At 38.1% G+C, this 27,073-nt stretch overlaps 1 protein-coding gene across 9 annotated transcripts in view; it reads right to left on the reverse strand.

Moving 5' to 3' along the window:
* Nucleotides 1-225: 225 nt before the first annotated feature.
* B3GALNT1 (beta-1,3-N-acetylgalactosaminyltransferase 1 (globoside blood group)) overlaps nt 226-27,073 on the reverse strand; it is a 31,875-nt gene continuing 5,027 nt past the window's right edge. For 6 of the 9 annotated variants that reach the window (XM_032631516.1, XM_032631517.1, XM_032631521.1 and 3 more), the window contains 3 exons: nt 7,712-7,776; nt 5,036-5,125; nt 226-2,397 (listed from right to left, as the gene is read on the reverse strand). In XM_032631516.1, the coding sequence (XP_032487407.1) occupies nt 1,368-2,363 (996 nt within the window). In that variant the 5' untranslated portion in view covers nt 2,364-2,397; nt 5,036-5,125; nt 7,712-7,776 and the 3' untranslated portion in view covers nt 226-1,367. Of the gene's footprint in view, nt 2,398-5,035; nt 7,777-22,457; nt 22,489-27,073 lie in introns of those variants that run through there. The other 3 variants (XM_032631519.1, XM_032631523.1, XM_032631518.1) reach the window with 3 other exon arrangements.

Raw genomic sequence — 27,073 nt, forward strand, 5'->3', positions numbered from 1 at the left:
GATCTTTCACCATCATGTAATCCAGAAGAAAGGAAATCACTTGTCCCGTATCAGGCATAATGGGAAATTGCACAATCCCAAGAATATGGGGGCAAGGAGTGCTTCTCTTGGACCAACTAGCAGGTCAAAGCTGACCTACATCACCACTCCTATGAAAAAACGTGCTTCTCCATGACATGGAAATCAGACTTGATTTTAGACCACATAGTAGGGCTTTCCTCTTGATGTGAAACTAATAACAATAGCAGCAGTGGTTTTTTTTTTTCTTTTTATTCTCAAACTGATTGTTAATTTAAAAAAAACACGGAGCAGTTAACAATACAACTTGAATCTTTAGTCTTCTCTTTCCAGCTCAAGCACTGAAATATGCCACTCCTTTCATAATATTCTGGCCATCACGTTCTCTCTTTTCTTTTTGGCTTCAGAGTCCTTTCCAAAAGGAAACATGCTGCCTGGCACTCTACATTACTCCTAATTTCCACGTGGAACAATGAGACAGATGAAGTGACATCTAAAAACACCAGGGATTATATTTTTAAAAACAAGACGATAATTTAGATCTTCTTGCTTTAATTCGTCTCTATATTACCACGAAGAAATATTTATCAAAGTTCAGGAGATTACTGATATGCAATAATGACCAATATCTACACATTAATGGAGCTATTCATAATAAACTCATCAGTGAAGTAACTGGAAAAGAAGTTTAAATATAGAGAGTGATTTTTCACTATTCTGTTTACACAGTATTGAAAAAACCATAACATTCAAACACCCATAAAAGTGCAAAACTTTAAGTAACATTAAATAATAATTGATAACTGAAATACTGCAACATCCTGAAGTATCTTCCGAATGACCAAAAAGAGATGAAATTTTGTTCAGCATAACTTCACTTGTTTTACACACAACTATATATTTTAAAAAACTGTAATCCATGTAAGATATACACAAAACCCTGAACTGACTAGATTGTTCAATGAATAATACTCCACACTGCTTTGTTATTATGGACAAATGAGCTTATAATTCAATGAAACCCACTTAAGAAGTTTTAATCTATAGAACGACACGGTCAAATTGTTTGGTCCTATGAGTTTTATTAACAGAAACCTCCCATTCCTTTATAAGATGTTTAATTCCTCTGAATATCACCTTTAAAAGGCCTGACTTGATTGTTGTCAAAATAAACCACAGGTCAAGTACAACCCTCCAGTCTCCAGCCTATAGCCTCTTCATGAGTTTCAGTTCCGTGTAAGCCACACAGTGACCTTCCCATGAGTTTTCCATTGGAGATTTCATAGTGTAACCTTAACGTTTTCCACAAAGTATCCCTCCCTTCTCTAGGCCTTGAGTAGAATGTCAAATTAATAATGGCATGTGGTGTTCCTTAGCATAACCTGCCAAAATGTGATAATTTCCTTGGAAGAAAAGCCATGGGCTGCAATCACGCGTCTGAGTTGACAGACATCCAAATGGATCCTATATAAAAAGAAAAGGTTGGTGTCTTCTGGAATATGAATGTCCACTTTTAATAAATTCAAACAGATCCCAACGTAAACATCTTCAAACTTGATGGGTTTTACGTGACTCATCATTTCATAGATTCTTGGCACCAAATCTCTGGACATTATATAACCCAACCCACTGCAGTAGGGAGGAAACACCTTGAAGGGATACTCCTGGTATGAAATATGGGTTTTTTGGTAAAATCCCCTATAAGAATAATTATCAATTAGAGGATAACCTGTGAAAAACTTCTCTGAGTGGTTTAAATTTAAGAGATACTTCACTAAATTGCCAGTATTGATGAAGACATCAGTGTCTGTCTTCATGATGTACCTGGCGTTGGGGCAAAACTCAGTTACCCACCTAAATGCCATAATCGTTTTCAAGGTCAGGTTATTGTACGTGTCTAAAAAATCTTGTCTTATTATGTCGCCATAAAGGAGGTGTTCATCCTCTAAGGATAATGCTAACATTTTGTCTTCCCTTTCAGCCTGCTGGCCTAATAAGAAAAATGTGAGAACCTCATATCCCCACCAAGACTTCTTTTCACCCCAAGTAACTCTAATGGCCTGTCTGGCTTTCACATCTGAGGGGTGTGAGGTCACCAGGATGACCAGAAATGGGTTTTGATGAGAGCAGTTCGAATGCTCTCGAAGTGTGAAGCGGAAGTCTTGCCTGTAAATGGGCTCATACTCATAGAAGTACATCCAGTTCACGCGTTCTATCACATTGTAGTGGGGAAGACTGAGGTACCACATCACCAGGAAGCTCAGGAGTGACAGCAGCAGGAGGCTCCATTTCAGGGATCTCAGCGACATCCTACCCGGAAGAGTGGTCAGGAGCGCTGGGGCCATTCACAGCAACTCAGGAGCACGCGAGCCTCGGGTTCTGGAAGATTTATCAAAGACCTGCTTAGCATGCCACCACCCAAAACACATTTTCAAATGATACCTGATCATCTACTTAAGGAAGAAGAGTTGGGAGAACAAAAGCTCCAAAGCAAAACCAAAAATCCTGACCTGAATCTACTTAACTTCATTTAACTAGAAGCAAATGGATACCAACAACCAAAAGTATATTTCAGCTTTTTACATCAAGACCAATGTTAAAAACATATCCCCAATTATTTGAGGAAAATTAATACTTCTTGTTTGACCTAACTGTTGAAATAATTCTTTACTTCTTTTTCATAATGGTAGAGAAGCAGTTTGCTTTATTTTTTACTGTAGATTTATCTTGTAACTCCCCCATTACTCATCTTTTTCTGTCCCTCTGGATATCTAGAATAAAATCATTAATGCAAAGAGATATTATCAGCAACATGTCCAAATAAACCGAGGGTCTTTCTCAGCTGTGTGATCTGATGTGAATTCTAGCAAATCCGGAGTAAGAAAAACCCAACAGCTACAATTATTCACAGTGACCTGCTTGATATGGGATGAGATAAAGGTGGAGATGCTTCCCCTGAAAGGTGAGGCCTCTAAACACAAGAAGGGTAACCATCTCTGGAGTTTTCAAATGCACAAGACTATGAAACAGCTTTTACCTGCCCAAAATACCACCCCAGCCCCCTTTCTACCTCACTAGCTGAACTCAATGCACAGTTTGGACAGCAAGTGCTTAAATTAAAGGCCTGCCCATAGTATGAGTTTTTGTGAGTTTCCCATTCTAATCTTACTCCCATCTAATCTAACTTCCCTGTTCAGAAATCCTGCACCAGATCAGAATCATGGGATGGAACCTCCTAGAACACTTGCTTCTACAGGGAACTTCTAGCTGAGACAAGAAAACTGAGCTAGGAGACACGGTGCATTCACGGTCACAGCCTCAGCTCTGCTTTGGATCCCAAGGATAAGGTTGGTTTACAATTCGGGATCCCACAGGGCTTTCCTGGTGCCATGATCATGGGCCTCAGTCCAAAGACGTTCATATATACTAAGTGTTTACTAGAACTTCAACATCCACAGACTGCACCAGGCACTAAGGAGGCCAAAGGAAGAAGGAAATGGGAGGAGTGCAAATCCCAAGGCAACACGTAAACATGTCACAGCAATGTAGTACAGACTGTTTACGTCAAATGCTAAGGAACTTCAGAATGAGGGACAGATCAAGAACATGAAGGGCAGGTTGAGGAAGCTTCTGACCATGCCCTTTCACCCACAATCAACTGCGGGAGAGATCCTGGGAACCCAGAATTTGCTATGGAGGGCATACATTAATGTCACTATATGGAAAGGCTGGTCTACCAAGGGTTCTACCTTGGGGCAATCTTAGGTCTTTGGACATACAGTTCTTCTGCCTCTTAATACATATAAAAATGACAGGATCTCAAGGCTCTTTGTCCTTTCCCTCTGGCCATATCTTACCTGCCCTGATTACTTCTTGCTACAATATCCTTTCCTACCTCTAATGTTTTTTATATTTTAAGTCACACAGTACAATGGAATGTTTCAGCAAACTCTCTAGTTCGGTTTCATGTATATGTGTCTTGCCTTTCCACTTATATTCTATGACCTTGTCGGAAAGAACATTTTTCTTTTGACAAGAGTCAAAGTACAAGACAGAGACCTACAGCAAGAGTGCAATGAACACTGACCTGTCTGATGTGCTATTTCTGTTTGTATAAACATAAAATGTAGGTCTATCCATCCCACCCCCATCCTCCTTTCTCCCCCTTACTAGCCTTACACAGCTAGCTCCCAGAAAAAGCTGAAACAAAATAGACCTAGAACGAGACTTATGGAAGGAATTAATATCTTCTTACACTTTCTCCTCATCTGGCTACTAGACACAGCACAATCCTAGGGAGCTCCATCTAATCTCAGCCATCGATGACCTGTACATTTATTACAACTGTTACCAAATGGCAGCTTTACGTCTCATTCTAACAAATTGGCACATTATAACACATTTCGGACAAATGGAAGGAAAGCATCTGAGTAAGGGGCTTCCTGTATAACTGCACACAGGCAATGGAGGCCCGGCTACTCTTCAATAACGGGAAGAACTCAAAAACAGCAAATCTTACTATAAAAGTTATCCTATATGCATTCTACAAGCCACAGTTCATAAATGTGAAATTGTGTCTGTAGTTATGATGTCTACTGCTTATGGGCCTACGAAGAAAATAAAGTAGCAGCAAAAAGAACAGGAGCTATCTATTCCAAAAGTGGGGGAAGGTCTTTCAAGGACTGGCTGGAACAGACTTCAGGTTACCCACAGCACAGGTGGCTCCAAAGGCAGAGACCAGAGCCCACGCCTAGTTCTGTCCTTTGCCAACCAGGGAGAGCTATGGGTATGTTATTGACTTCTGGAAGCCTCAGTTTCCTCATCTCTACAGAATGAAGATGTTAACACAGTGTGAATTAACAGATGGCCCGTGTTCTACCCTTTGCGGCTATTCCATCCTGTTTATGTTCACTAAATTGATTTTTATTGTCAAAAGGGATTATCCTAAAGAAATAATCTTGATGGATTCTTCTTACTTGATGAATGTTTCAAAGCGTCAAAAGATTTTATTTCTTACCTTCTTGATTTATTTCTTCTGAGTGAAAGACCTTCAATTTCATCGACTGAACATTCAGTAGCAAGTAGTCAAAAATAGTGCTTGAAATTTCTGTAAGATACGTAAGAAACTTAACAGCATCTACTTATGGGTCAGGGAATTAGACGTCAAAGAGGGGAATGGAACCCCTTCCCCATTCCAATTTCTTTCTGAACATATGCTGAAATAAAACGTTAAAAAAAGCCCACGAATCCACAGAATTCAGAGAGTTCATGGGTTCATCAGGGAAGAAGAGCACTTGGTATTCAAGACGTAAAACCTCTAAGTCCTCACGTCAGATGGTGTCTTACGACATCCTACCACAGTTCCACTTCCCTGGATAAAGAACTCAGGGTCACTAAAAAGAAGTGAAACACGAAACTTCTAAGAGACACTCTGCTGGTATCCTGTCTTTAATTCTCTGTTCCACACACATACACAGAAGGTAACCCTGACATGAGACTGTCAACTACCACCTCCCAATCCACTCCCTCCCCTTTGAACCTCTATCTCTACTTACAAATACCCAAGACACATTAGTAAACTGAAAACTATGAAGCACATCTCAATTCCTGCCATGCTTTAGGATGCTCATATATTGATTTTCATCAGTCAAATTTAAAAACCAGAACAGGATGTGACAAACAGGAAGGCACTGATATGTATCACTCCTTATACCAAAAACACTCCAAATGGATTAAAGATTCAAATGGGAGAAAAATAAACTGCTAGGAGTACAGACACACAAAATATACAAATGAACATTTAACAATTTTGAAATGGGGAAGAACTTTTAGTTATCCCATCTAAGGAAACAACCCAGAACTCATAAAGGAAATTTTGATCAAATAAAAATTTCATAAAGTTCTTGAACAAGGTTGAAAAGCAAAAAAACAACGTGACAAAAAGCACAAACAAGGTTAAAAGATTTTTTTAAAAAACAGGGAAAAAATAAGATATTTATAATAATTTATAAGCCAAATAAGAGTTCATACAGCTTAATAAGAAATGGATGAATGCAAAAAGAGAATAAACAGCCAAAGGGGAAGTTCTCAAAAGAATTACAAATGAACGATAAAACAAGAAAAGATATTCAAACTCACAAGTAAGCAGAGATATTGACAAAAATCTCAAACTGGAAAATTAAGGGGGAAAAATGACAATACTTAGTTTGTGTGAGGAAAAGAGGCATTCTTGTGCAGTTTTTGGAGAGATTTATTAAACATGTATCAAAGACTTGAATGCCTTCAAGCACACTCTTTGACCAATATCACTGCTAGCAACTTATCTTAAAGAAATAATCAGGCAACTGTGCATAATTTATAATATAAAAAATTATTTTAAAGTCTCCCAATAGGGAATTGGTTAAACAAAATTATGATACATCCATACAACGGTATACATTTATTCATTATATGCAATGATACTTAGCTATATTCTCTTGATATATTACTTAGTGAAAAATGCAGTAGCAAAATTGCATATGTAGTATGATTCCTTTTGAAAGATGAAAAGACAAGTCTCCAGAATCCACACAGCCACACATGCAGAGCAAGATGTCTGGAAGGATGTGTCCCAATATGTCAATGGTTTCAACTCTATGGACTTCCTGGAAGATTTCTTTCTCTCTTTCTTTTATCATTTGGATTTTCCACACTATTTGTGTACTGTCTTTGTAAATAGATAAAAACAAAGTAAAAAAATTGGACTTCATGCTTGCGTATCTCAAAGTTCCAATGAATGGGAGTAACCCTAAGCTAGCAGTTAGGATCCCGAGTTTCACCTTATCTCATCTCTTCTCCCAAGGTGTGAGCATGTACAATTCATGATATTTCTAGTAGGTATTATTCTCTTTTGTCTCAGTAAATATTAACTAAGTACAGTAAGCAATGATTTTTAAAATCCATTCAAAACACTGTAATTCTAATATAACTCTAATAGGATGTATATTAGCTAATAATAATAGCATTACGTACACACACAAAACCGTTTATAAAGTATTTCAACAAATTTTATTAGTTCCCCCCAATAACCCTATATTGTGGGCCAACTGGTTTTACTGTACATATTTTACAGGTGAATTTTAGAGTTCAAGTAAAATGAAGGTGAAATAAAAACACTGTGAAATGGACTAGGACTTATAAAGTGCACAAACTCTAGCTAAAAGGAGTACCAAGGGAATGTATTTTAGTATGAAGAAAAATGAACTCAGGAGGAAGGAACGGAATTCAAGAAACAAAAGTAAGTAAAGAGATTATTGAAAGATAATGAAAACTAATAAATATACATAGTAAAAGAGAGAGAGAGAGAGAGAGAGAGAGAGAGAGAGAGCGAAGAACAAAAACAGTGTTTTTTGGTGTGGTTAAAAAAGTGAAACCAAAATACTATATAAAAATGATGTGGTTGCTTTAAAAAGAGTTTCATTTAATAATGTGTAGTAACCTTTAGCGTGACGACCCTGAAAGAACAGATACTGAACATATACATTCCACACAGATTAAGAAATAAAAGAAACAAAGCAAGCTATCGACTCAACAGAGGGCTGGAAAAAAGGAAAAAAGCAGAGAAAATGCATGGCAAATGGAAAACCACAGAAGGAGGTGGCAAAAGTAAATTTAAATGCATCCGATATCAGAGTAAATATAAACGTAAACTCACCTACTGAAAAACAGACTCTCAGATTGGCTTAAAACTCTGCCATATACTACTTATAAGATACATGCCTAAAAGAAAACAACACAAAAAGTTTAAAAATTAGGAAATTTTTTAAAAATCAGGAAAATGCCAATCAGAAATCTGCTGTAGTGATTTATTAACATCATGTATTTAAATGAACAGCATTTAAAAGGGACAAGGAGATTTTGTTACTAATAAAAGGAACCAACATATACATTCCACACAGATCAAGATAATTTAACAATCGTGAAGCTATAGAAACATAGAAACATAGTCTCAAAATACACAAAGCCAACTCTGAAAAGTGTGAGTACAAATGGGAAAATCTGTAATCCTAACAGGAGATTTTTAACAAATCTCTCTAAATAACTAAATACATCAAGCAGAAAAAAATAAGGATGGAAGTGTTTCAAATAAAATTATTATTAATAGTCTTGATTTAGTACCCTTCATTCAATTAAAAAGAACAGGAATATTCTTTTCAAGACCACACGAAACATTTACTAAAAAACTGATCATGGGCTTCCCTGGTGGCGCAGTGGTTAAGAATCCACCTGCCAATGCAGGGGACACGGGTTTGATCCTTGGTCTGGGAAGATCCCACATGCCGCAGGGTAACTAAGCCCATGCACCACAACTGCTGAGCCTGCATGCCACAACTACCGAAGCCCGCATGCTCTGGGGCCTGCATGCCATAACTACTGAGCCTGCATGCTGCAACTACTGAAGCCCGCATGCCTAGAGCTCATGCTCCTCAACAAGAGAAGCCACCGCTCGCTGCAACTAGAGAAAGCCCGTGTGCAGCAACAAAGACCCAGTGAGCCAAAAAAAAACAAATATATAAAAATAAATAAAATGATTATACTAAAAAGAAAACTGATCATATTAGGTTACATAAGCTGTCTCCAAAATTCAAAACTTAATTTAACACAGGCCCCATTATCTGATCACAGTATTATTTCAGCTTAACTACCAAAACATATCTTGAAAAACACATAAACAAACAGACAAAAAATCCTGTCAGGAAACTCAAAACCCTTACACACTCAACTTTTGTTTAATCCATAAACTTAAAGAGAACACCACAGTGGTAATCATAAAATACATGCAACTGAATACCAGCAATGTATAACATTTCAATGAGGAAGATATTATACCAGTCCCTTACTTGAAAATTACTGGGGGAGAAGACAAGTCAAATTTTTTCTCTTGTTGTTTTGTTTTAAAGAGTGATTTGTAGTTCAGGGAAGACAAATAGCTCCAAGTGAAAAGGAGAAGCTCTTCTTTATAGAAAACTGCCAATTATGAATGTAGATAGGATGACAGAATAAGAAAACTATCATGTTGCAACCTTTCATGAAATTACTGATTCAGGCAATGATTACCAATCAGTGTTTTAATCATCAAATGAAAGATTGATGGGGGATTAGACGTTGTATGGTACCAAAGTGACACCAGAAAGATTACTTTTTACTTGTAAGGACTGAAAAAAATATAAAATTCACAGTGAAGGAATGCTGCCACTCTCATCCAATCATCAATCTCAGCATAAATAATGGAACAAACACATATTATGTGTCTCCAAATGAGATACAATGTGAAGTGTACATCCTAGCCAAAATGTTTAACTGGAATGTAATCACATTTTATACAAAATACAGAAAACAGAAGAACAAGCTAAGAACTCCACAGAGAAACACTCCAACAAACCCAGGAGGTGGGGTGTTCTATGGGACAACTAGCATGGTGTTTACAGCTAGTCAATCCCGTAAAACAAGGGATGCCTCAATATTAAAAGAGATTAAGAGACATACACAATTGCAGTGTATGATCCCAGACTGGATCCTGGAGAAACTGAAGACAATGTTGATATTAGGTGATGTGAAAAGGATTATTTATTTTGTTAGGTGTGATGATGTTAACTGAAAATGTTCCTGGGTAAATAAATGTGCTATATCCATACAATGGAATACTATTCAGCTGTAAAAAGAAACAAAGTACTGATACTTTGTTTGGCTATAACATTTTATTTAAGAATTCAGAACATGGGGATGGCTTCACTGGGGAATTTACCAAACATACAAAAAAGAACTTATACCAGTCGTTCTCAAACTCTTCCAAAAGACTGAAGAGGAGGAAACACTCCCAAAGTCATTCTATGAAGCCACTATCACCCTGATACCAAAATCAGACAAAGCACCAAAAAAGAAAATTACAGGCCAATATCTTTAATGAATATAGATGCAAAAATTCTCAACAAAATACTAGCAAACCGAATTCAAGAACACAAAAAAAAGATCATACAACATGATCAAGTTGGATTCATTCATCCCAGGGTCACAAGGATGGTTCAACGTATGCAAATCAATCAATGTGACACACCACATTCACGAAAGAAAAGACAAAACCACATGATCATTTCAACAGATGCAGGAAAAGCGTCTGATAAAATTCAACATACATTCATGTTAATAACTCTTATCAAAGTGAGTATAGAGGGAACATATCTCAACATAATAAAAGCTATTTTTGACAAACCCACAGCCAACATAATACTTGGTAAAAAGCTTAAAACCTTCTCACTAAAATCTGGAAGAAGACAAGGATGCCCACTCTCACCACTTCTATTCAACGTAGTATTGGAAGTCCTAGCCACGGCAATCAGAGAAGAAAAAGAAATAAAAGGTATCCAAGTTGGAAAGGAAGATGTAAAAATTGTCATTATATGTAGGTGACATGATACCATATATAAAAAACTCCACACAAAAACTACTAGAACTGATAAACAAACTCAGTACGTTAGCAGGATACAAAATCACCGTACAGAAATCTGTTGCATTTCTTTACACTAACAATGAAATGTAGAAAGGGAAAGTTTTTTAAAAATCCCTTATAAAACTGCATCAAAAAAGAAAAACACTTAGGAATAAACCTCACCAAGGAGGAGAAAGACTTATATATTGAGAACTATAAGACATTGATAAAGGAAACTGAAGCTGATTCAAAGAAATGGAAAGATATACCATGCTATTGGATTAGAAGAATTAATATTGTTAAAATGGCCATACTACCCAAAACCATCTACAGATTTAATGTGATCCCTATCAAATTACACAAAACATTTTTCACAGAACCAGAACAAATAATCCTAAAATTTATATGGAATCACAAAAGACCCAGAATTACCAAAGCAATCCTGAGAAAAAAGATCAAAGCTGGAGGCATAACTCTCCCAGACTTCAGACAATACTACAAAGCTACAGTAATCAAAACAGCATGGGCTTCCCTGGTGGCGCAGTGGTTGAGAGTCCGCCTGCTGATGCAGGGGACACGGGTTCGTGCCCCAGTCCGGGAAGATCCCACATGCCGCGGAGCGGCTGGGCCCGCGAGCCATGGCCGCTGAGCCTGCGCGTCCGGAGCCTGTGCTCCGCAACGGGAGAGGCCACAACAGTGAGAGGCCTGCGTACCGCAAAAAAAACAAAACAAAACAAAAAAACAGCATGGTACTGGCACAAAAACAGACAGATGGATCAATGGAACAGAACAGAAAGCCCAAAAATAAACCTATACACCTATAGTCAATTAATCTTTGAAAGGAGACAAGAATATACAATGGAGAAAAGACAGTCTCTTCAGCAAATGGTGTTGGGAGAGCTGGACAGCCGCATGTAAACCAATGAAGTTAGAACACTTCCTCACACCATACACAAAAATAAACTCAAAATGGCTTAAAGACTTTATATATAAGATTTGACACCATAAAACTCCTAAAAGAGAACATAGGCAAAACACTCTCTGACATAAATTGTAGCAATGTTTTCTTAGGTCAGTCTCCCAAGGCAATAGAAATAAAAGCAAAAATAAGCAAATGAGATATAATTAAACTTACAGGCTTTTGCAAAGCAAAAGAAACTATAAACAAAACAAAAAGACAAATTACAGACTGGGAAAAATATCTGAAAACGATGTAACTGACAAAGGCTTAATTTCCAAAATATACAAAAAGCTCATACAACTCAGTTACAAAAAAACAAACAACCCAATTAAAAAAATGGGCAGAAGACCTAAACAGACATTTCTCCAAAGAAAACAAATAGCTGGCCAATAGGCACATGAAAGGATGCTCAACTTCACTAATTATTAGAGAACTACAAATCAAAACTACAATGAGGTATCACCTCACACTGGTCAGAGTGGTCATTATCAAAAAGTCTACAAATAATAAATGCTGGAGAGGGAGTGGAGAAAAGGGAACCCTTCTACACTGTTGGTGAGAATGCAAACTGTTGCAGCCACCATGGAAAGCAGTATGGAAGTTCCTTAAAAAACTAAAACTAGAGTTACCATATGATACAGCAAACCCGCTCCTCATCATATATCCTGAAAAAAACTCTAGTTTGAAAAGATACATGCACCCCAATGTTCACAGCAGCACTATTTACAATAGCCAAGGTGTGGAAGCAACCCTAAATTTCCATTGACAGATGAATGGATAAAGAAAATGTGGAATACAATGGAATGCTACTCAGCCACAGAAAAGAGTGAAATAATGCCATTTGCAGCAACATGGATGGACCTAGAGATTATCACATTAAATGAAGTCAGAAAGAGAAAAACAAGTATCATATGGCATCATCTATATGTGGAATCTAAAATATGATACGAATGAACTTATTTACAAAACAGAAACAGACTCACCAACACAGAAAACAAACTTATGGTTACCAAAGGGGAAGGGGGATGTGGGATAAATTAGGAGTCTGGGATTAGCAGATACAAACTACAATATATAAAGTAAATAAACAAGTTCCTACTGTATAGCACAAGGAACTATATCCAATATCCTGTAATAAACCATAATGAAAAAGAATATTTATGTGTGTGTGTATATATATATTTATACACACACACACACAGACACACACACACACACACACATATATATATATAAATGAATCACTTTGCTGTACACCAGAAACTAACACAACATTGTAAATTAACTACACTTCAAGAAAAAAAAAAAAGAATTCAGAAAATGGGTGAACCTAAAAAACATTATGCTAAGTAAATGAAACCCAACACAAAAGACCATATTATCATATGAAATGCCCCTATAGGCAGTAGGTTAGTGGTTACCTTGGGGTGGGTCCGTGACTGACTACAAATGGACATAAAGGATCTTTTTAGGGTAATGGAAATATTTTAAAATTTGACTGTGGTAATGGTTGCAGAACCCTGTAAATGTAGTAAAAATCATTCAGTTGTATAATTAAAATGAAATAATTATATGGTATGTAAGTCATACCTCAATAAAGCTGTTAAAATTTTTTTTAATTTAAAAAATATTTTCCTATTTTTAAGAGTCATACACTGATATACTTATGAGTAGAATGTCACAATATCTATACCTAATTTAAAATATTTCAGTAATAAAAACTAAAGAGAGTTAAGAAAAGAAAAAAATTCCCTCTCTCATGTATTTCTGGTAGAGTAAAAAGTGGTAACACCTCTATGGAGGGCAGTTTGGAAATACATACTTATACAAATTACAAATACTTTTATTATTTTATCAGTAATTTTGTTCCTGAAGTTTATTTCAGATACAGGTGCATATGTCCAAAATGATGCATGTATATAAGGTTATTGGCTGCAAAATTGTTTGTAACAGTAAATAATTAAAAATAAGCCAAGGGATCACAATGAGAGATTTCATACATAAACCATGATACATCCACCCAATAGAAAACTTTACAGCAGTTAAAAAAAAAAAGAATAAGGATGTTCTCTAAGTACTGACATGGAAAGATTTCTAGAATACATCAAGTGAAGAAGTAAGATATAGAACAATGTTTATAATATGTTAACTTTTGTGTTAGAAAGGAATACAAAATAAAACCAATATTTGTATGTACATATGAAAAACAGTGGAAAGACACATAGTGGACAGAGAGGAAAGCAGTGGATAAGAAAGAAAGGTGAGAGCACTCCTTTTTATACTACTTTGTTATACTACTTGGCATCACTTTGTTATATTACTTAGTAATGTCACTTTGTTATATTACATTGTTACCTATATATATTTTAAGTATTATTTTGACTCTTATACTTGAATACATTAAAATTCAAAACAATGAAAACAAAAATTTTCCCTCCTCATTTAAAAAAGTGCTACATATGAAAATGCACTGGGTATTACTAAAACAATCCTTACAGAAAATTAACTTTTAAAAATAATGTACTTTTTTAGGACTTCCCTGGTGGCACAGGGGTTAACAATCCACTTCCCAATGCAGGAGACACGGGTTCAATCCCTGGTCCAGGAAGATCCCACATGCTGCAGAGCAACTAAGCCCGTGCACCACAACTACTGAGCCTGTGCTCTAGAGCCCGCAAGCCACAACTACTGAGCCTGAGCGCCACAACTACTGAAGCCCACATGCCTAGAGCCCATGCTCCGCAACAAGAGAAGCCACCACAATGAGAAGCATGCACATCGCAACAAAGAGTAGCCCCTACTTGCTGCAACTAGAGAAAGCCCGTGCACAGCAACAAAGACCCAATGCAGCCAAAAATAAATAAATTTATAAAAAAAGAAAACATAAAAATAATGTACCTTTTTAAAAAAGTAGAATTACTTTATATATTTTTTGTATCCATGTGATTTTTTTTTACTGGCTTATAATTTACATACAGTAAAATTCATCCTTTTTGTTGTACTGTTCTGTAAGTTTTGACGCTTATGTAACCACCAGCACAATCAAGATATTAAACAGTTCCACCACAACAAACATTCTACCGGTGTCCCTTTGTAATCAATCCTTCCCCCAACATGCAGGCAACCACTGATGTTTTTCATCCCTATATTTTTGCCTTTACCAGAATGTCACATAAATGAAATGATATGTTATGCAGACTTTTTAGTCTGCCTTCTTTCAACAGCATTAACAGATAACATATTTTAAAAAACAGACTGAAAATAAATGATCTGAGTATAAGAAATTTTAAAAATTCCTATGTTATTACTAAGAAAATAAAAGGAATAATAAAGATAAAACAGAAAATAATGAAAAACAAAAAACCAATACAGATGATTATTAAAAAAAGCAAACAGTAGGAATAGAAAGGAAGTTCCTTAACCTACTGAAGAAACCATAGCAAACTTAATGATGAAACTTCAGAAGTATTTCCATTAAAGTCAGGAAAAAGACAAGGATGCCCACTATCACCTCTACTATTCAGTGTTTTTCTAGTGAGCCTTACTATCCCCTAAACAAGAAGAGGAAATAAGATATAAAAATTGTCAAGGAAGAGAAAAAACTGCCCTTATTTTCATATTATATAATCATCTACATAGAAAACTCAAGGGGAAAAAGATGACATAAAAGAACAGGTTTTCTTTTGGTTTTTTTTCAGTACGCGGGCCTCTCACTGTGTGGCCTCTCCCGTTGCGGAGCACAGGCTCCGGACGCGCAGGCCCAGCGGCCATGGCTCACGGGCCCAGCCACTCCACGGCATGTGGGATCTTCCCGGACTGGGGCACGAACCCGTGTCCCCTGCATCGGCAGGCAGACTCTCAACCACTGCACCACCAGGGAAGCCTGAACTAACAGGTTTACCAAGATGCTGGATATGAGCTTACATACAAATCAGAAACATTAAAACAATAAATAAAATAAAAATCTAACACGAAAAACACAATAGCAACAAAAACTACAGTGTCAAATAAAGGTAACAAAAGATGTGCCAAACGCTGATGTAGAAAACTAAAAAACTTTTCTGAAGAGTATAAAAAAGATGTGAATAAACAAGAGAGATACATGTTTGGGGATAAGAAAACTCCAATGTAAGATTCCACTTCCCCACACTGATCAATAAATTCATAGGATTATGAAAGGAACTTAATGATCTAAGAATAACCAACAAAATTTTGAGAACAAAGAATGAAGCTGGCGTTCGGGTGGATTTGGTGTTATCAAATATTTTGCAGAGCTCAGTAATTAAATCAGAGGAATAGAACAATGTATTAAACAGCTGGGTAACAAGACCAGAAATAGACCCACCCATCCATAGGGACTTGAAAAATGGCAGAGGTGGCTCTTCAAACCAATGGGGAAAGGATTCAATAAACTGTTTTGGAATAAAAGTGGAAAAAATAAAATTATATTCATATTTCCAAAATAAAATACCGAGTCGATAAAAGAATTAAATGTAAAAAAAGCAAAACTAATACCACGATAAGAAATACAGAATAGATTTGTGACCTTAGCATGGGGAAAGTCTTTGTAAACAAGTCACAAAAAGCATATCCCATAAAAGAAAGGCAAAACAGATTGGGTCACAACAAAATATAAAACTACTTATAAGACAAGACACCATAAACACAGTTAAAGGATGAGCCACATGGGACTTCTGTGGTGGTCCAGTGGTTAAGAATCCATGCTTCCACTGCAGGGGGCGTGGGTATGATCCCTGCTCAGGGAACTAAGATCCTGCATGTCATGTGGTGCCACCAAAAATAATAAAATAAAATATTAAAAAAAAATAGATGAGCCACAGGCTCAGAGAAGATATTTACAACAAGTAAAAACAAAGGACTGGTATACAGAATCTCTTCTGGATATATACTCGTTATATAATATATATTTGTAATAATCTGCTGTCATTATTTTCTGTTTATATGAAGTTTATATAAAACTTACAAATCAAAAGGAAAATGAGTGACATGAACAAGAAGCTCACAGAAGAGGAAATAAAGAGTGGCCAACGGACATGAAAAGAGGGTTGATCTCAATAGTAATCAGGGAAATGCAAATTAAAGTCAGATACAAAATTTTTAAACCATCAAAAAATCTCAAAGTCTAATATTAATCAGGTACTGGAGTAAATGCTATTTGTCACACACTGTGAAGCACAAACTGTTGCAGCCCCTCTGGTAAGCAACAGGGCTGCATCTAGCAAAACTGAAAACCAGTCACTCCTCTTCTGGGAACACACCCTAGAAAAACTCTCATACGTGTACACATGTGGAGACATGTACAAGCGTGCTCATTAGGGGGACTACGAAAGTGGAAAATTCGAGGTAACCTAATTGTCTATCCATAAGATAACAGATAAATAAAAGCTGGTCTGTCTTCCAGTGGAATCCTACAAGATGGTTACTGGATTTGTACATAGTGTATCAATTTGAAAATAAAAAGTTGAGTAAAAAAATACAAGTTGAATGATTACACATATATAAAATACACCATTTAGATAAACAGTTTTAAACCACACACAAGAAACGGTAAGCTTTCAGAAGCAGCTATAAAACTATTTTTTAAAGGGACTGCAGGAACACCTTCCACCCTAAGCAGTGTGGGTGTCACTGTGAAAGAATGAAGGGGGTGTGTGGGGAAAACGGGAAAAAATAGATTAGACACAAATACTCTAAAATATTAGCAGCTGTTAATTCAGGGTGACAGAAAAATAGGCCTTCTCTTATATTTATCGCTTTCTTTGTAATTTAGATTTATCAAAACAGGAAAAGAAGCATAATAAAAATGCAGCTAGATGGCTCACCCTCAATCTTGTCTGCAGCACTTAATGGCTGTGTGACCTTGGAGAAGTTAACTTCTCAAAAGTGTCTCCTTCCAGATATAAATCATCAATACCAATTTACTTACTGTGAGGTTTATGTGGAGAACATGAATTAACCAGTCAGCACTAGGGCACTCTGTAGTTTCTGAAGTTAAACGACATTCAGCCACACAGATAAATGCACACACTATGAGGGCACAGAAATCAAGCTGGCCTAGCCTGAGATCTGGGATTGGCTCATTCCCTGACAGTGGGACCACAGGACTTCTTAGGAAGGCTGAAGTCTGACACTGTTCTAAAGCCCATGTCCCAGGGGAGGGACAGAAAGAAAAACCAAAAACATCAATGCACAGAAAAATATAAAAAGGCCCAATATGGACACTGTTATTTTATTACTGACTTCTTAAATAATAATGTCACATAGCACCGTCAACAAATAAATTATATTTATAATTTAAAAATAATTTCCATTTTATAAAAAATAAACTTGTGATTGTATTAACTGCACACGCATTCACCAACTAGATCCTAAATAATTTACATTAAGCAAACCATCTTCTCTGTCTTACAAGTTTAGCACAACACTGGGTGCACAGCAGGCCACCAGTAATTATTGTTGATTTGGTGGCTGATCAACAACAGCCGAAGAAACATCTCAAATAATAGAAAAGCCCAGAAAACCTACAGAGACAAAACAGTTGTCAGCTTCCAGATTTATTAAGTGTGCAAATGCTTTAACCATCAAATGAAACCACTGTCCTCAGAGAAGGAACCAACATCTCAGTTATTAAGCACAGAACTTTATGGCAGCCAAAGATGGCTGCATTTGTGTCTTATCTACAGGTGTTACAGAGCCTCAAAAGGGCTGTGGACCAAAAAACTGGAAATCATTCAAACTATTATTTTTTAATGGAGGGCTTTTCAGAGTTTTTAATGTTAATGTACATTCTCTGAGAAGAGGATATATTACGCAATGTTTCTCAAACTTAACTGAACAAAGAACCTATTTTAAGTTTCAGAGCCTCTGGCAGGACTAGAATTCTGCACTTTGGGAAACGCTATCCTAGAATATCTTTGTATTCACTGAATCACAAAACTAATTTTGATGATTTAGTAAATAAATATTTAAGTAGTAGTTTGAAGTAAAAAAGGAAACCCAAAAAACTAAACAAACTGGTTTAACTACTTTGGAAAATTTTTTAGTGTTATTCACTGAGATATAACATACATGTACCCAATGACACGGCTACTACACTCTCAGGCAGAACACTCAACAACGTGTATGTCCATAAGGACACCAAAAAATGTTCACTAAAGTTTTTAATAGCACACTATTCATGAGAGCCCCAACCTGGAAACAACCCACAGTGGAAGAAAGAAATTTAGAGAACAGCACATTATACAAAATGAAAACGAACAAACTACATCCTCACATGACATCATGGAGAATCTCTCAACCATAAGGTTGAGCTAAAGAAGCCAGGTACATAAAGAACAGACACTATAATGCGATTTATACAAAGTTGAAAAGCAGGCAGAAGTAATCTAAAGCATTAGAATTCAGGACACTGGTAACTTCTGGGGAGAAGGAGGAAATATAATTGGGAGAGACTGGAGGGGACCTTCTGGGGTGTTGGCCATGTGCTGTTTCTGTACCTAGATGGTAGCTACAGGCATGTTCACTCTGATAATTTATCTTCTAACTTGCACGCTTTTCTTTCTGCATGCCATACTTCAACAGAAATGTAAAAAGAGCTTGGCAGTCCAATCAATTATCTGTTTATTCAGATACTATGTGCAATCAGTGCAGGCAGGTGTCCACACGATGTGCTGGCCCTGGATGCCCCAGCTATGGGAAGAGCACCAGGTACTAAGCCATGTCATCTTCAAGAGAGCCCACGAATTAAGGAGCTTTAAAGACCTTTACTGTTCACATTTCACAGGTGAGGAAACTAAGGCTTAGAAAGAGTCAGTAACTTGCCCAAAGTTACAGGCTGTAAGTGGTAGAGACAAAAATCAAACAGGACTCCAAAACTCATGTTCTTGGCCACTGCCCTTCCTATCCTGGGGAGTCTGCTGCAGCCCTCTTGACCAGAGCTGCTCTGAGTGGGTTTTAACTTCTTGCAACCATTGAACCTTGAGACAAACAGTAAAGCAGCATCACAGCCTTACCATCTTTACACTCAAGATTCACATTCTCAAAATCTGAAATATGAGTTACTAACAACAGTAATGAATAGTAACTAATAATTCATGCAGGTATGGACCTTTTATTTTGCATCAAAAACACACTGGGCACAAGAAAATAAACTGGGGAGTGGGCAGAGGGATCAGCTCAAATGCAAGGGCTCTAGAGATATGGAAAAGAGAGTTCAGTTACAGCAATGGTACAATTATTTAAGCAAAAATAACCTGATATTCTTTCCTGGGGTGCAAAAATGTTGGTTATTTTCTACAGAGTGAAAGTAAATTTAATTATTTAAAAAATATATAAAATGTTTCTAATTGCAAATGTAATACATGTTCATCAGAGAACTGTGAATGCAAAAACAAAGCACAAAGACAATAAAAGCTGAAAGATAATGTTAACATTTTTTTTTTTTTTGGCTGCACCATGCAGCATGCGGTATCTTAGTTCCCAGACCAGGGATCAAATCCGTGCCTCAATTTTTTTCCTTTTTATGGCTGAGTAATATTGCATTGTATATATGTACCACATCTTCTTTATCCATTCCTCTGTTGATGGACATTTAGGTTGTTTCCATGTCCTGGCTATCGTAAATAGTGCTGCAATGAACACTGAGGTGCATGTGTCTTTTTGAATTATGGTTTTCTCTGGGTATATGCCCAGTAGTGGGACTGCTGGGTCACATGGCAGTTCCATTTTTAGTTTTTTAAGGAACCTCCATACTGTTCTCCATAGCAGCTGTCTCAATTTACATTCCCACCAACAGTGTAGGAGGGTTCCCTTTTCTCCACACCCTAATGACTGTCATACAGAGTGAAGTCAGAAAGAGAAAAACAAATATCGTACATTAACCCATATACGTGGAAACTGAAAAAATTGGTATAGATGATCTTATTTACAAAGCAGAAATAGAGCCACAGACGTAGAGAACAAATGTATGGATGCCAAGGGGGAAAAAAGGGGGTGGGATGAATTGGGAGATTGGGATTGACATATACACACTATTGATGCTATGTATAAAATAGATAACTAATGAGAACCTACTGTATAGCATAGGGAACTCTACTCAGTGCTCTGTGGTAACCTAAATGGGAAGGAAATCCAAAAAAGAGGGAATATATGAAATCCAAAAAAGAGGAGATATATGTATACATATAGCTGATTCACTTTGCTGTACAGTATAAACTAACACAACATTGTAAAGCAACTATATTCCAATAAATATTAAAAAAAAAACAAAACATAAGGAACTCTTACAACCCAACAGCAAAAAAAAAAAAGATCCAATTAAAACATGGGCAGGGCTTCCCTGGTGGCGCAGTGGTTGAGAGTCCGCCTGCCGATGCAGGGGACACGGGTTCGTGCCCCGGTCCAGGAGGATCCCACATGCCGCGGAGCAGCTGGGCCCATGAGCCATGGCCACTGAGCCTGCGCGTCCGGAGCCTGTGCTCCACAACGGGAGAGGCCACAGCAGTGAGAGGTCCACGTACCAAAAAAAAAAAAAAAAAAAAAAACAAACCATGGGCAAAAGACTTGAATAGACATTTTTCCAAAGAAGATTTACAAATTTACAAAAGGCCAACGTGTATATGAAAAGGTGTTCAGTATCACTAATCATCAGGGAAATACAAATCAAAACCACAATGAGATATCACCCTACACTTGTTATCTCTTGTGTGTTTTTCATGGTAGCCATTCTAACAGGTGTGAGGTAAGAGTCCCACGTACTGCAAAAAAAAAAAAGAAAACATCCTGCCATTTGTAACAACATGGATGGACCTTGAGATCATTAGGCTAAGGGAAATAAGTCAGAGAAAGACAAATACTGCATGGTCTCACTTATATGTGGAATCTAGAAACATTTAATTCATAGAAACAGTAGAATGGTGGTTGCCAGGAACTAGGGGGTGGGAGAAATGGGGAGATGTTGGTCAAAGGGTACAAACTTCCAGTTATAAGAAGGTGCTCTGGGGAATCTAATGTACAATGTGTGGACCATTTAACAACAGTGTATTGTTAGTACTTGAAAGTTGCTAAGAGAGTAAATCTTAACTGTTCTCACCACAAAAACAAAAAACAACCCACGACCCCTGCAGTGGAAGCACAGAGTCCTAACCACTGGACTGCCAGGGAAGTCCCACAACGTTAACATTTTTGATGAAGATCTATCAAGCCTGTCTCTCCTCAGGAAAACATAAGCCCCCATCCCACCAGCTGCCACTGCCCTCATCCTATCCCTGTTTCAGCCACAAGGGCTTCCTTTCTGATCCCTGACTGTGTCAAACTCTTTCCCTCCCTCAGGGAGTCTGCCCTTGTTCCCCCTCTAACTCAAAAGTTAGAGGCTCTTGGAAAGTCTGGCTCCTTCTCATGCTTTAGGTCTCAGCAAAATGTCATTTAGGATAGTCCTTTCCTGGCCCCTTATCTCAAGTAGTTCCCCCAGCCCCTATCTTCTATCACATTCCATCACATTCACATGATTCTCCTCTAAGCCCTTAACCCTACCTGGAATTCTTCGCCTGTTTGTTGTCTGTTCCCTTCACAAGAATGTAAGTTCATGAAGGAAAGGCCTTGCCCATATTGTTCAACGCCATATGCCCAGAGCCTAGCACACAGTAGGTGCTTGATGGATATCTGAATATTGTACAAATGGTCTGGTAATGTGCTTTTATCCACTTAACATATTACAAAAATATTCCCAAGAATAAACTGAATCCAAAAGTAAATTCCTGAGTTTCTGTTAGACTATGCTTACTCTTCTTCAGCTATTTTCTAATACAAAGCCTTATTCTAATAGGCTGCACTGATTCTGATAACGTTCATTTAAAAATAAAAGATCCAGACAGGAAAAAACAAACACACAAACAAACAAACAAAAAACAAATTTCAATGAAATTCTGGGCCCAAGCATGGTAGATTCAGAGTCATCCAAGGAGAAAACGTAAGCTAGCTATTAAAGATAATTACTGGAAACTCCCTGGCGGTCCAGTGGTTAGGACTCCACACTTCCACTGCAAGGTTTGATCCCTGGTTGGGGAACGAAGATCCTGCCCGTAGCAGCAAAAAAAAAAAAAAAAAAAAAAAAAAAGATAATTACTAAACTGCTGCCAGTTGTGCAACATTCTGACTTCTCTGCATAAAACATGATACTACAAAGGAGTATAAATCCTAACTGCCTAAAAAAGGTCCTATGCATATAGGGTTTAATATAAAATGACAGGACTTCCCTGGTGGCACAGTGGTTAAGAATCCGCCTGCCAATGCAGGGGACATGGGTTCAATCCCTGGTCCAGGAAGATCCCACATGCCGCGGAGCAACTAAGCCCGTGCACCACAACTACTGAGCCTGTGCTCTAGAGCCCGCGAGCCACAACCACTGAAGCCCGTGCCCCTAGAGCCCGTTCTCCGCGACAAGAGAAGCCACCACAATGAGAAGCCCTCGTACCACAACAAGGACCCAATGCAGCCAAAAATAAAATAAATAAATTTATTTAAAAAGTACATATCCTCGAAGAAAATTTCCCTAGTAGTACCCTCTCAAACTGAACACATTAATTCATAAACAAAGCAATATAAAATTCTGTCATTCTTACCTCCTCCAATTATATTAGAAACAGACAGAACCAGTGATGTCTGACCACTACTTCTCTCTTCCCTTTTCTTTCTTAAGCCAGTGGTTCTCAAACTTTATTGCATATCATCATCTCTTGGAGAACTGTTATTATTATTATTTTTTTTTTCTTTTTGCGGTACGTGGGCCTCTCACCGCTGTGGTCTCTCCCATTGCGGAGCACAAGCTCCGGACGCACAGGCTCAGCGGCCATGGCTCACGGGCCCAGCCGCTCCGCGGCATGTGGGATCCTCCCGGAGAGGGGCATGAACCCGCGTCCCCTGCATCGGCAGGCAGACTCTCAACCACTGCGCCACCAGGGAAGCCCAAGAGAACTGTTATTATTATTACATCCACTGTATGCTCTCTGGAGAACTGGAGAACTACAAAATACATGAACCTTTTCAAACTGAGGTATGAGATATTTAAGAGGCATCAAGCTACTTTAAGGATTAAGCATATTGGATAAGACTTACATTTCTTCTTACTTTGAAGCACACAGTTGGAAGTATAATAGGGAATCAAATTTTATTTATTGAATGAATGAACTGCAACCACTACATGTGCATAATCTAATAATGCTTAAAAATGAAATATTCTTTACTCTGTCGGGGCAAACAAAGTTAACGTCAAAAAGAACTTGCTTTCTATCTTACCTAACTTCTTCATACTCCCCTCTCTCCGTAACTGTAGCAACAGTACCTGCCTGTTCCTGGCACTATAGTAAGTGCTTTGGAGACCTGCTCCTTAGTCAGGGGCTCACAGGCAGCAGAACAGGGCTGGAAATCCAGGTGTCCTCACCCCATAAGTGGGGTCTGGAACCTCTGCAGTACAATGCATCCTTCCTGACTTGTTTTTATCTCTCTAGTCTGATGTCTTCATACTTTCCTCCATGTAGTGAAGCACCTCTGTTCTTCCCCAGGGATAAAGAGTTGACAAAGCTAAACCACAAACTTAAAAAAAGGGAAATCCTAAATGCAAACACAGTTCAATCCCCAAGCAAATCATGCACAGCTCTTTCTAATTCTCACCCAAACAATTTTCAACAAGTCTCTTCCAAGTACACTTTTCAGCAAGGGCGGAATTGCTGAGGGGGAATAATGTTAGTGAGTTTACATTCCAAATAACTCTGAATAAGCTCCCACACTTCTGTAAACATTAGTGAACACTTCGACACAGAAGCAATGGCCATCAGGAGCCAGCAGAGTCGCTAAGAAAATTTCACCTGACTAACCTCATCTCCATATTCAAAAGGCTTCCTTGACCAGAAGATCAAGGGAAGCCTTAGATAACACACAAGAATTAAGCTTCTCTGAAGATGGCAGTGCACTGAAAGGTCCCTCTGAACAAAATGGAAAAAGCTGAGTCCAGTGGCAGTGCCTAGATGGTTCAAAATCGGCTGATCCATCTTGGCCAGTGGATTTTTCACAGCCAGTGTTTTGTTCAACACACGCCTCTTGGGCACAAGCTAGACTGTGAGAATACAGTATTGACCAAAACAGCCAAAGACCTGTCCTCCCATTTATGTTCTAAGGCTGTTAGAGCATCTTTGTCAACCTGGGAGAAAATCTCTAGGGTTTAATCACAGGCCTATCTTTAGCTTTTTCCTGTTTAATACTTCTTATGAAAGACAAATGAATATGGGTTTATTCAATTTTGAAGGCAAGACAAAGCAGGAAAAAATAGCAAATTCATTAGAAGATATAATTGCAATCTAAAAAGCTTTCAACAGGTTAGAATAGAGCCAAAGCAAGATGAAATCTGATGGGAAAAAATTTACTGTCCTATATCACAGTTCAAAAAACCAACTGCGTAAGAGAGGATGGGAGACCATTTTAACACCCGTCTAAGTTAGGAAGACCTAAAGGTTTTAGTTGAGTATGAATTCAGTATGAAGAAAGGTGATGGTGTAAAGGAATAACTGGAGAGTCAGGAAACAAGGATTCTAGTTCCAGTGGCTGGGGGAGGGGGCAAGTTATTGAATTTAGGGAGTTGCTTCTCTCATCAGAGTCTTTAAGGGATTGGGCCAGGATACCTCTCAGATCCCATCTAGCTCCACCATAACAAAGATAATGCTCACTTCTGTACACTGCTGTGTCCCCAGCACCTAGCACGGAAAGCATTCCCCAGGTGCTTGTAAATGAATGGCAGTGCTAACAGAAATCCTACAGGTTAGTACTATAATGTGCCTCCCTCCCCCAACACACACACTAAAACCCCTAACGCTCTCTTGGGTTCAAGAAAGAGAAAGGAGTCTGGGCAAAAGGGATCATAAACCCATAGCCACATATATGTTCCATTTTAAAAGGATCCTTGACAAGTTAGATTTATAGTTGAGAGGAAGGTTAAGGGGTTGGTTTCTCAACTCCCATAATAAGAATTGGATAAAGTAGTGGCTGAAGGAACTGAGGAATGTTCTGTTCTGGGTAAAACAAAAGCTTAGAAGGGCCATGGTAGATGCTTTCAGATATTTTGAACAATACATCAGTGTAACTCCAGAAGGCAAATGGAAGCCCAAAGATAAAAATCAGTGGGGGACTTCCCTGGTGGCACAGTGGTTAAGAATCCTCCTGCCAATGCAGCGGACACAGGTTCAAGCCCTGGTCCCAGAAGATCCCACATGCCACGGTGCAACTAAGCCCGTGTGCCACAACTACTGAGCCAGCGCTCTAGAGCCCGTGAACCACTACTGAGCCCGCACGCCACAACTACTGAACCAGCACTCTAGGGCCCGCGAACCACAACTACTGAAGCCCGCGTGCCTAGAGCCCGTGCTCCGCAACGAGAAGCCACTGCAATGGGAAGCCTGCGCACTGCAACGAAGAGTAGACCCCGCTCACCGCAACTAGAGAAAGCCTGCACAGCAATGAAGACCCAACGCAGCCAAAAAAAAAAAAAAAACCAGTGGGAAGGTTCAGTATAGATTACTAGAATGGGCTGCTCCTCACCAACAGAAATCTTCAAGCACCTGGCGGGAATGTTACAAAGGTTAATTCCTCACTGAGTTTTAAGTTATTTTAGATAACTTCTAAGGTCCCTTCCAACTCCAAGATTCCATGACTTTGTTATTCATATTTAAAATGTAGTATACAGAAAAGGTTTGGGACTTCCCTGGTGGTCCAGTGGTTAAGAATCCACCTTCCAATGCAGGGAACACCGGTTGGATCCCTGGTCGGGGAACTAAGACCCCACATGTCGTGGGGCAACTAAGCCCGTGCGCTCTAGAGCTCACGCACCACAAATAGACAGGAGCCTGAGTGCTGCAACAAAGATCCTGCAACTAAGACCCAATGCAGCCAAATAAATAATTGTTTTAAAAACCTTTAAAAAGAAAAGGTTTCATTTTGCATAAAATTTTAAAATTGTTCCATTTTTAAGAATGAATCTGAAGTACTCAATGAGTTTAAGAAAAACCCCCATACGAAGCATAACTCTCTGTGGTTGTTATACAGTTTTAGGTAGACAGTGAGTATAAATACCTAATGCTCCATTATTATTTCCCCATTCTGCCCTTGCATCCCCGGCTGGCTGCAGTGATACCACCCTCAGATATTCTGAGATGTATGGGAGAATGCCCTTCATTCTAGCCTCATTAAAATGGAAACCTCCAGCCTCTTGCGTGTTGAGGTAGAAGACACCTGGGTTTTTAAAAACCTGTTTTAAAAACACATATCATATACCGTTTGTAAACAAAGTATTTTATTGTAGGAATAACGATATATGGGAACACAGCGCTCTGCAACCATGGGCTCCACTAACTTTGGATCAAAAATATTTTTAAAAAAAATTCCAGAATGTTCCAAAATGCAAAACTTCAATTTGCCATGTGTGCTGGCAACTATTTACATATCACTTACATTGTATTTACAACATAACTAAACGTTATGTTTTACATAACATTTACTTTACATTAGGTATTACAAGTAACCTAGAGATGATTTAAAGTATATGAAGGATGTGCATGGATTATATG

This window comes from Phocoena sinus, chromosome 4, assembly GCF_008692025.1.
Source record: "Phocoena sinus isolate mPhoSin1 chromosome 4, mPhoSin1.pri, whole genome shotgun sequence".
NCBI classification, from domain to species: Eukaryota; Metazoa; Chordata; class Mammalia; order Artiodactyla; family Phocoenidae; genus Phocoena; species Phocoena sinus.